Source organism: Oxyura jamaicensis, chromosome 6, assembly GCF_011077185.1.
Source record: "Oxyura jamaicensis isolate SHBP4307 breed ruddy duck chromosome 6, BPBGC_Ojam_1.0, whole genome shotgun sequence".
Taxonomy (NCBI): Eukaryota; Metazoa; Chordata; class Aves; order Anseriformes; family Anatidae; genus Oxyura; species Oxyura jamaicensis.
This window is the reverse complement of record NC_048898.1, coordinates 2,734,962-2,746,720: the sequence shown is the minus strand read 5'-3', so window position 1 is coordinate 2,746,720 and position 11,759 is coordinate 2,734,962. Positions and strand designations below refer to the sequence as shown.

Below are 11,759 nucleotides of genomic sequence, written 5' to 3'. Positions count from 1 at the left end.
TGGAGCCGCGGGCCCTCGCCCCGCCACGCAGCGCCCGCTGAGGCCCGGCCGCCGCCACCGCCACCGTCCCCGGGGAGATGGCCACCGAGCCCCCGCGGCCAGCGGAGGAGGCCGAGGCCCAGCCGCCGCTCGGCGCCGCCCCGGGCCCGGCGGCGGCTGTGGAGGGCGGCGGGCGGCGGCGGGGGCTGAACGGCTGCGTGCCGCTGTCGCACCAGGTGGCCGGGCACATGTACGGCAAGGATAAAGGCGGTGAGCGGCGGCCGGCCGGGGCGGGAGGCGGCGGAGGGGGGGACCGGGGCGGCGGCGGCGGCGGCCCCCGGCCCGGGGAGGGGACGGGAGCCGTTGTGTAACCGGGGAAGCGGCTGCACGGCGGTGCTGAGGGGAAGGCGGGCTCGCCGGGCTCCTGCCAGCCGCCCCTGGCCCGGCTTCGCCTCCGCAGCCGCCGCAAAGGGGGGGACTGAGGCGGCGGCAGGCTGGGTGTGTGCCCCCGAGGGTGCTGTGGCTGAGGTGGTTCCCGTGTGGATGAGGACCACAGGCGTTTACCTGCTTCCAGACGCCGCTCTGCAAGTGCCTGTTGTGGGTTTAGAAGAGAAGGGATAACTTCCTAGTTGCTCGCTTATCTGATGACAGGAGCAAGCCCAAAACATCAGCTAGTAATGCCCGATGATACTGGTGTCGAACTGTGGGGGTCTGAAGAGATCGTAAAGATCCTCTACCTCCTTACGGTGAGGATGTAGCATTCTTGAAGCTCCTCCCTCCAGCCTTTAATTTTTATTTTAATTTCAGGCTGAGGACTGAGGTCTTTCGATAAAGGTTCCTTTCAGTGTAGGCAGCGGTCGGTGCCTTGCGAGTGGCCTCAGTACAGCTAACGTTGCCAAAGGTTATTATTATGACCCTTCCAAGTCCTCAGATTTGGTATAATGCCCGCCCCTGAGCCAAGTGTGAGGTACACATCTATTCAGTTTTCGTGGTGACGTTCTAGAATAGCTGTAAGGAGTACGTGCTGTTACGCTGCCTTTGAACCCTGTCTGCAGGAACTGCCCCTGCTGAACAGGCCAAAGACTGAACCTCATAACCCCTTCAGCCATCAGTAGGTGGGATTGCAACACTAATGGCACCGTGAGTTTGTCTTATCTGTAGCTCATGTTCATGGCATGTCTCGCTGATTATCTCCGCAGCAGACTAATTCTCACCCGCTGTCCCTGTTGCCACTGAGGCAATAAAACGTCAAGGGGGCATGTTGGGTCCTTGGAGCTGTACATCAGCCTTGTTGCTCATGTTTTGTATGGGGTGGGGTCAGGCAAGAAAGGCTCACCTTGGGGGAGAGTCTCACCTTTGGCACGTCAGTTGTTATCAGAGTTCCATCAACTGAATCTTTGTCACCTGGGTGATACACCATGTCTGTTGTGGGTGCTGATCAAACGGATTAGGTAACGCCAGATCCATGAGATCGAAGGAGCAGGGCTAACGTTTTCTTGCAGGGGGTACTGCCACTGTTGATCTCTTCTTGGAAACTTGAGTTTTACCTTTAAGTGAAGACCAAAGCTGCTCTGTGGTACTCCCAGTTTTCTAATTTTTGTAACTGAATCTTCTCATTTTATTTCTTTACAGATATTGTTTGTAGGAGTGCAGGCAGTTGAGATGCTAAAGATACAGGGTCATGTATAATTCTGCAGTGCTGCTCCCCGTGGTGTCTTTGTTATGAAGCGAGTGGCCAGATGTGTGGATATATGTAGTTACTAATAGCTCTGGTAAGGAATATCACAGACAATATGTGCACCAGAATCTGTGATAATTTTAAGTCTGTGGGAGGAGACCAGCATGTCTTGTACCTTCTCCATTGCCTCTTCTGCCTTTTCCTACAGTAGTCACCCTTCCTGTTGTTTTCCGTTCTACCCTTTCCTACCTCATTAAACCTGAAGCATTTTAAAAGCCTAAAATTATAAAAGCAGTACTTCTTTTTATGCGGATGCCTCCGTTGCTATGCACAAAACATAGCAAATGCACCTTGAAGGATGTACCCCCCTGGTGTTAGTGTCTGAGCTGTCTGCTGATTCAAGCTCAGAACCTTCCTTGTTCTGCCAAGCTTCCTCCTGCGTGTCACTGCTCTCCTCTGGGCTTGACTTCCCTTCTGTGCCTACAGACATAGAAAGGACTTGAAGTAATTTCTTTTTTTTTTTTTTTTTTTGGTTAAAGTGCTCATTAAAACGTCTTTGTCACCAGCTTCTGTTCCTTTCTAACAACCTTTCCCTTTTCCCTTTGCCTCTTGTGGCTGTCACTGCTGTGCGAAGACAGGGCTCTAGCAGTCTCCTTGCAGGGACACGCATCACTTTGGCTTTTGGGCGTTGGGTTTGACCTTTTGGTAAATGCTCTGTTCAATAGCTCTTTCCCCCAAAGGCAGTAAATCGCGTAGTAAGTAAGGCTCTAGCCTTGGGTTGTGGCTTTTCTCCATGGGCAGGTAGAAAGAGACAGGAGCTGAGGAGATGCACTACTTCTTAGCGTGTGTTTGTGCAAAATGGGTGAAGCACGTGGATTGAATTTTTTTTTAAAACGCACATACATCTATATTAGTTATGTTTGCTGTAGATAAGAGCTTCAGTATGCTAGCAAGCTTTGCATGCAAAGCCGCAGATAAACGTTTTTGAGATATTTCAGAATTTTAATTTCGGTATGGTTCTGCTGCTTATTCAGAAACACTAAATTGCTAATTCATTTATTAAAACAAAGCCTCTCCCTGTGCATGCAGGAAAAAAAAAAAGCAGGAATCCTAAAACAAAGCCAGGACGAATGTCCTGATGTTAGTATGATCTGCAGGTGGTGGTGTCTCATGTGGTAGATCAGGAGAAGCTTATGGAGTGCTCATCTTTATGGTGAGTGCTAAAGCACGAGTCCTTGGTTTCCAGTCTGCCTTTGTCACAGATGCAGGGTAGGTGCTCTGTTCTGTCAAGAAATCCAGAGTATGAGGGGACTCAGACAACATCAGGCTGTGTTAATCTCTTCAAATAATAAATCTTGATCCACAGTGTGGTGTTCTGGTGGAAGGTACTTACTGTAACTTGTGAAAGCCCAGGTTTCAGCCCAGTAGCATATGGGTTCTACCTGTAGGAATGTTTGCCTGGTCTTTGTACCTTGTAGGCTGTCCGCTTGTCTTATCACCGGTGCCAACATGCAGGTTTTAAGGAGTGCTGTAAAACCTTCTTTAATGTTGTGATTGCTAGTAATTCAGTCAAAACACATAATTCAGAAACTTTGTGCACTCTTAAGTGCTTTCCAGCACATGTAAGAGGGTACGGGGAGGGGAGGAGGAAGCTGTTATGTCTTGAAGATGTGGTAGTTGGCATGGCGCAGTAATATTTTTATCTAGTCTGGAAAGTATATAAAAAAATCCAACTTTTAGCAAGCAGCTTGACTTGAGAGTTGTTTTACACAAATTTTTAAAACCACTCTTTGTTTGTTGGCACGGCCAACTAATGAAACAACTTCACAAAGTCTGGTGGTTGTTTTACAGTAAGTATTTTGGGCTCTAAAGATTTTGTTTAGTTTCCAAGTCTGCACAACAGAGCCCATTCAGAGATTATGCTTTCCAAAAGGTGAAAACACAATTGCTGTTACAACTGCAAACTGTTTTTGGGTCACAAAGTTCCTGGCTTGTTCTGCTGCTTCTCCTCAAGTGGTAAGCTGAAGATGGAACATATTTTGGAAACAGCTGACATATTTTTGTCTTCCTTTTAAACAAAATAAATTACTGTATGAAAAACTATGAATAAATCCAAGAAGAAAATTTATGTTCCAGAAGTTTTTTTTGTTTTTTTTTGTTTTTTTTCCCTGTAACTGGTGATTTGAAACTTAGAGCATGGTTCACAGAGATGCAATTATTTTTCTCCTCTGCTGTCCATATCTGTCTTTTGAGTACTTTCAGATATTAAGGAGAGTTTCTCATGCGGCTACTCAGCAATACTGCTGACTGCAGAGTCACTAAGGCTGTTTGGGGAGGATATTTTGCTTTTGGGGGGGCACGATGAAAGTGGTTGCCAGCTGAGATGAAACTACATTGTGTTATAATTATGGGTGATACAAATAGCAGTGTATAATTAGCATGGAGTGCAATAAGGATGCTACCTCTAGCAATATAGAAGTGCTCCTTCGATGCAGCTTGTATAGGAATATGTCTGCAGGCCATATATTTCTACTTCGGCTTGTGAAAAAAGTGTTAAACTTGGGACTACATCCTTTAACTTCAGCTTCTTAACGCTGTTGGAAAAACAACTTATCAGTTATTGAAAAAGGGAGTGTCTATGTAATCTTCTGTAGTGAAATGAATGTGTTTTTTTGGGTGGAACTTTTCACGTCAAATCCCAGTGCTGTGTTGGCCTTGAGCAGAATTAGACCCGGGAAATCATCCGATGGGTAGAAAAAGAGCAAGCAAACCTCTGCTAGGGTTTTGTACAGGAGCTGTCAAGTTCTCCTCTACCGTGTGTGTACTGAAAACAGTAGAACTGAACAAATAGGCTGTCACTGATGTGTATTTGCTATTTTTGAAAAAAATAAAAGCTCTCTCTTAAAACTCGGCCCTGAAGGAAGTGCTTCTCTTCTAGGTATACTGCAGCATCCAGACGGGACTGTCCTGAAGCAGCTGCAGCCACCACCTCGAGGTCCCAGGGAGCAGGAGTTCTACAACAAGGTGAGGGTCCTGCATAGCGGAGGGAGCTGCCTCGCTAAAGGTGGAGTGGTGGCTGGTATTCACGTCACAGTATATCGTTATTGTCGCCGTTGTAAAGGTGTGAGGTGAATATCTGAATGGTACGTCACTGACAGTCTTGTCCCAGTATCTGCAAGCTGTCCAGAACTGTCTCCTCCTTATCAGTCCCTGTGCCAGGCCTACTTCACTCGCAGGATTTAGGCTGGGTTATTTGATCCCGGGTCAGGAGGGTTTGCACATTTAAGGTTTTATTGGAAAGCCTCGTGTGATGTCCATCTGTGAGTAAAGGGTGGCATGTATGATCCCATCAGATTTCTTTCTCATGTTGGTGAGCATCTCAGAATCGGTTGCTTGTAAAACTTAGCGTCTTACACATCCATGTAGTGTGGTTTATTGCTAGAAGTACTGCTCTGTTCACTGTGTTAAAACTCGGCTCCTTTAAAACATCAATAAAAAGTGCAGTTCTCCAGTTCTAACTTTTGTTTGTTGTATTTTCATTGTGAACCAAACCCATTGCTCATCTCCAGTTCGATTTATCGGTCACTTGAATAGCACAAACCAGGAAGGCTGTCGATGGTTGTCTTACTTGAAAGTAAACTGTTTTGGGGCATTTCTTTACCTTAATGGCCACCTGCCCATCATAGTCTGCCACATGCTTTTCCATATCATCTTGAGCCGTTATCCACACCATGGCTTACTAAATACTGCAGAAATCTTCAGGCAGGATGGAGGAGTCTTGAGACTCGTTCATTGTCGTTGTTTGGGTTTATTTGAAAAGTATTAAATTAATATCTACCAAAAGATGTTGCATATTTTGCAGAAATGTCTCACATAAAACTGACTAAACTACGAACTCCAAGCTAACAATGTGTTTGCATGCTGGCATTACTAGATAATTCTCATGATAGACTGCTAGACAAAACAGCAGCTCTTGAGTTAGTAGGAACTCAGCGGGAGCCAGTTAAACCCAAAAGTAAATATTTCTCTGAGGTTTCACAGAGGCTGTCGTTTAGGTGAGGTTAAGAATGATACAACCCAGGCTGAGCAGTATCTCTTCACTAGAAGAGAAAGCTTGAACACACTCCTTTGAGTACCAGGTTACTTGCTCTTCTGGGAACTTGAGTAAGGTAATGGACTCTTGCTGTCTAAAGCCAGAGGGTAAGAGGAGTAAGCTTGGACGTTGCTTAGATGTTGACTTCTCACAAGTTTTATCGCTTTGCCTGCTGCTTAGACTCATGAAAAGCTGTGAGCAAGACCCTGTGCGTAAAGTTGCCAAGTCACTCTTGATGCTGATTTTTTTTTTTTTGTTACAAGCCATGTGGGGAAAAAAGGGGCTTGGCCATTCCTGAAGAATCATGGAGAAGGGGAAAGCTGTATAGCAATTACTTGTGTGGGGACTGCCTTGTTGTGGCAGAAAGGAGGGGGAGAAAATGCATGTATCCGGATAGGTGAAAGTACAGGAGAAAGGTCTTGGGGTTTTGTTGCTCCTCAATGATTAACTGCTATCATGTTTGCTCACAGGCAGGAATCACATGATGCAGGTATAGACACCTAAGCACCCCATATGTTTGTTGTAAGGCGAGGATTACTGCTGGTCGTGCGGTTCATCGAAAGGTACGCAGTTTCACGGAGAGCTTGAGCTGAGGCAATAGCTCATCACTGCCAAGAGGGAAGGGCCTTTCTTCCCATATTGCCATTCGCCTTGTGCTGTGCTGGTGCTTCTCAGACATGGAGGAACTCTGTTGACTTATTAAAAAGTCAGCAACGCTTCCTCACGTTGGAAGCCTTCAGTCAGTTGAGCGATTAAACTGATAAGCAGTGGGAACAACAGCAAGACTGCCCCATTTTGGTGACTGAGCTCACTGCATCTTCTGATCTACAAGAGACAGAGCACCTTGGGATAGGCTAATGAACCTCCAGAGAACAGGGGAAGGAGAATTTTACTGCTCCTTGAGACGAGGGGTTGTTTACAAGGCAGTCAGGAAGAGAAGGTGATGAGAAATAGTGCAGAAATCCAGCAATAGTGCTTCTGGATATATGTATGATAGGGCTGTCTTCTGGATGCAGGTGGAATAGAAGTAGTTTTGAGGCAGAGGACTAAATTTTTCTGGATCCTGGAAAGCCTTTTGGTGCAGATGAGCAGCAAGAGTTGGCGTATTCTGTGAGGACAAAGCTGGAGTGGATCTGAAGGCTGTTCCTAAGGTCTTCTCTGATGGAGCCTTCGTCGGTTGTATCTATTACACCATGAAGTGTGTGAAGACTGAGGAATCCCAGACTGTCACTCAGCCAGCACTAGACAGCAAGTGTGTTGTTAAGATCAAACCAGAAGGTGACCCCTTAGTGTATGCAGGTTAATCAAGATGTTTTTTTTCATTCCTGCACCTATGTCTTCATAAGCACTTTTAACTATTTTGCAGTTATTGATATTACCAGTTATTTCTTACCTGGGCAAGAAACAAGGCCTTCTTCACTTGGGGGTCAGGCAAAGCTCCTCAGCTGAAGCAGCTGAGTGCCAATGTAGTTCACGGTAGCAGGAAGATCTGTATCTCTTGGTTTCTGCACGTCAGCCGGAGAGCAGCTATTGCAGGTCTGAGGCAGGAGTGTCTTCAATAACCAGCGGTGACTGGCAGCGTGCTGGTGAGTGTGCTGGCGGGCTGAAGGTTGCAGGGGATGTGTCACGACAGCAGACAAGTTTGAATTATGGCCCTGATAATTTTAACCTGATAACATGCTGATATCAGGTAGATAGTGTCTTTATCTGGACAAGATGGGCCTAACTGCTGGATTGTCCTTCTGCTTGCTGTCTTGTGAACACAACAGAGCCTGCGTGAGCAAATTGCCAGAAATTTGCTCCCCCATCGTGGGCAAATGATGGGTGTTTCCTACAGAGCACAAAGCAGGGTACTGACTGGTACAGCCCAGACAAAGCAGGCTACCTGCAGTGTCAGAAACGGCAGAAAACATAAGGAAGACACTGTAGTGCAAAATACTCGTGGCAATCTGGAACTATGATCCGTGTGTCAGCCTGCTTAGAAGCAGGTGGCAACTGGAAGTTTTGGAGAATTTCGCAGGTGTCTGTCCAAGAGGAAAACTGGAAAATCTCCCTAGCAATTCCTACTCAGACTGTCATTAGCTCACTTTTCTATTTTCCAGATAGAATACCTTCAGTTTAGCAGTTTATAAAAAAAATATATATATATATATATGTATATAAGAAAAAAGAAGGCAAACTGCAAAATACTGGGCTTCTTTCTTACAAGATTGTTTTACCACTACAACAGCATGTCACATCCTCTACTGATGGGAGAAATGGCTTCCCACAATTCTCTCTTATAAGGGAGGGGAAAAAATGGAGCATAACAAGGTTATCATGAGTTGCTGCTATGATAAAATGGAGTGGAATAATAAGGTGTTTGTAGCCATTGTTAATAACTTGCTATGTATAGTAAGCTTAACTTAGTGTTGGAGTGTGACTTCCCAGTGGTAACGTCCACTTTCTATTGATTCTGTAAATATGAATAGTTATCAAATTAAAATAATAATGTTTTAGTTTTGTGTCTGCAAACTCCCTTCCTAGACCTGAGGGCATGACCTTGGTATAAACACAGGCTGTGTAACCGTGTTCTACCAGGTCTTCTAATACCCTTATCTGATTAAAAAGTTGGACTTTTTAAACGTTGATTAGCTACAAAATACTTTGTTTTCAGTAGATATGAGCATCGAGAGCAGGAAAAGGAGTTGATATAGAAGGGTTGTGGTTTTTTAAGGACTATCTACGCCGATGATCAGTTGTTTCCATCTAATGGAAATACTTGGTGAGGACGTGTAGGCGGAGGCACCGTGAAGGACTGCTTTTAAAGGAGTTTCAGGAGGGAGCAGGGATGTGGAAACACGAAAATAGTGATGTTTGAAAATGCTGTCTAATACATTATGTATATATTATGTTTCCATTAAAGAAAATAAATTGCTGCAAGGCAGTGTGTGTTTATGGTAGGCTGCCTACACGTGTGTACTAAGAAATCCATAAAAGCACGCTGCTTCTCAGTCCATTGTGGTTTTTAACTTCATCCTGCCTTATGCCAGGGCACACGTGTACATGCTGAAGCAGTCTGATTCAATCCAGCAGTGTCAGGAGAGGGAAGAGGCCCATCAGCCCTCCTACAGTCATCTCTTCTGGCAGATGAGCTGGGACCTGTGAGAAAAGCATCCTTTAGAAAGGTCAACACAGCCTCTGGAAGAGGTAAAATCTTTGTGCTTTTACAGGGTACAGAGCTTGTCTCAACCATACCGGGCTGTACCTAAGAGCACCGTGTGCTAACGTAACTCTCTCTTCCTATTTAAGAGCTCTCATGTTCAGTAGAGGGTTTTTCTTAATTTGTCACGTCAAGAATGTAGCTTTGCAGAAACGACTGTCCTGTTGGTGCCCCGCAGAGGGGGAGGAAGCTGGAATGTCATGCTTTAAATAGGGCAGCTGCTTTTGTGGGCACAAAAGGATAGAGCTTAGGCTGCAAATATTTAAAACTAAGGGAGAGAATTTACAGTTGTCAAAGCTGGCTTCCCAGCTACAGCTTCCTACAAGCTCTGTGTTTAGCAGGAAGAGACGGAGGGTTTCTCTTACATTCAGCAGGCCAACAGAAGGTTGGTGGGCCATTAGGAATGATGGCACTTCCCATTCTGATTTCTGGCAGTTGCTTCACGGGGCTCTAAACCTCTGTTAGTACGTGTACCTGTTCTGAGCACGGCATATTGACGTTTTAAAGGTTGGTAATTCATTAGCCAATAAACTGGGATTTTATGCTTAACAGATCAATAAATGTCCCCATAAGCTTTTATTTGAATTGCCCTTTTGCTCTCCCGCAGTGACTGCATGATGGTTGGGGTGCATGAAGTACACCTTCCCCCCTCATCCTGCCTGCCGAAAACCGTCCTACCTCTGCCTGAGTGCTTGGGAACCGAGAGCTGCTTCACCCCACGTAGCATTGGGAAAAGATAATTGGGCTAGTCATTTGGCCCTTCTGGAGAACAGTTCTTCTCCCATTGCCAGTTACTGACGGCTCTGTTAACTGCTCTAGCAGTACTCGGAAAGTTCAGGGTTCGAGCCCTGCTGACATATTACATGAATGCAAGGAAGCTGTTACCGCTGTAGATAGTAGAAATTGTTTTTCGCTCTTGCTACATGTCTGGAAAACAAAGCCAGGATGTAGGAGACGCAAATAACTCCAGCATGTAAAAGAGATTTACGTTAGGTGAGAGTCAGGCGCTTGAAAGCTAGGAAGTAATGGTTGCATGGTCGCCCGCACAATTGTTATTCTGAACTTTTGTTGGATGCATTATAATGCAACTTTCAATAGGGTGATGACCTGTCTTTTTGTTTTCTTTCCCCTAAAGAGCTTACCCGTTTTACAACCCGTACATGGGGCAGAATGAAAATTGTTTGTGCAGCTTGTGTTGTCCCTCTTGCAACAGTTAGTCTTTGACTTTGTGACCAGAGGGTAACGGGTGTGTTAGAGAATTACTACTTAGATTAATGTTCCTTGTGCTCCTGTGGGTACAGAGAAGAAAAGGGCAGGAAGTATGCCTGTTTGGACCATTATCAATACTTTTATCCTTATTTTATTTCATTCTCTATAACCTGTTGTTGCTTTTGTGCCACAGCTTTTCATTACTTCGATGCTTTCTTTTTTTTTTTTTTTTTTTCCCTTTTTGCATCATCTGATATTAATTGGTATTCGAGCAGCTTCAGGCAGTGCAGAAGACTTCTAGTGACTTCCCTCCCCCTCCATGGCATAAAATCAAGCCAGCAGCCTGAAAGATGTGTTTTGGCCTGGAAGCTTTTGCACAGAGTTGCAAGAACTGACTCATAAGGCTCAGCCCTCTTTCAGCCTATATAGCACAAATCATGATAAGGCAGCCTGTGTTCTGTAAACTGTTCTCTGCTAGTGACAGAAGACAACAGGGATCAGGGAGGGAAAGCATGTCTTCCTTCAGGATGAATTACCCTATTTTATAAACTCAGCTAACTGGTTTTATAGTCTTGATTTAGATGATTATTCTTGACTGAAAAAGGAGTGGATGATGGCCGTAGTGCTGCTATTGTGTACTAAAATATCCTTATCCCGTGATCAAGTCTCCAGCTAAGGTTCTGAGTTTAAGTCTTGTATGGACAAAGCTTCAAGAATTAGGATGCACTCTTCTCTTAACATCTCATATGGGGGATGCAATGCCTTGCCTGAACCTCTCCTTACTCCTGCGCCCAGAGCTGTAGCTCGATACCCTGAAATGCTGCCTTTTGCTGTGTCTCATTCTGGGACGTCAATGTCTGCTGCATCCCCGGAAGAGGTAGTGGCACTGCAGTAACACAAGTTGCCTGCTTGCAAACATAGTGAGTGCGTTCTGATACACTCCCTGTCTGCCCTCGTCATCGTTCCTTCTGCTGAGAAAATGCGCAGGACGGATTTGTTGCGTTGGGGATACAAGCCAATGGAAGTTCCCAAACCAGTGTGTGAAACTGCCTTGTGCTCTGTACTTAAAACCACAAGCCTGGACAGAAGTATTGTAATAAAGGGAAGGACATGCAGTACTCCTCAGCTAACGAGAAGAAAATGACTTTGTGACCAAATTGTGAAATACTTACTGCTTGTATCGGTGTATTTTTTAAATTAGGAGTTGTCTAAGGAGAATGAAGGATGAGGTCTAATAATCTGCTGAGTTCTTCTACTGTCCTGTAAGCACTCAGATTTTTTTTGTACTTCAGGTCACTATTAAATGACTTAAAGCCTGCTGTACCAGGACAATAAGGCTTACATTTGTGGCAAATTTTTGTGATTCTTGCACCCTGCAGCAAAAACAAGTTTGGGAGGGCCACACTCTGTGGTAGAAAATTACCCAAAGAGTCCGCTGAGCATCTGTTTGCTGTGTTCCTTGTACATTGTGAGCCACAATAATCTACAGTCCCCTTTAATAAATCTAAGAAAAACCTGTAAAAGGAGGCAGTCAAAGGCCATTATTGCAATGTGATGCTAGCAGGGAACTACTGGGTGGAGTTAGTAACAGACCGGGT

The 11,759-nt window shown here is 45.1% G+C and overlaps 1 protein-coding gene across 1 annotated transcript in view; it reads left to right on the top strand.

Moving 5' to 3' along the window:
• The window catches only part of IPMK (inositol polyphosphate multikinase), a 58,029-nt gene that overhangs the window by 19,330 nt on the left and 26,940 nt on the right, over positions 1–11,759 (top strand). The window contains exons 3-4 of the mRNA XM_035329423.1: positions 1–249; positions 4,596–4,681. The exon at positions 1–249 is cut by the window's left edge and continues 1 nt beyond it. Coding sequence (XP_035185314.1) covers positions 78–249; positions 4,596–4,681 — 258 coding nt within the window. The 5' untranslated portion in view covers positions 1–77. The remainder of the gene's footprint in view (positions 250–4,595; positions 4,682–11,759) is intronic.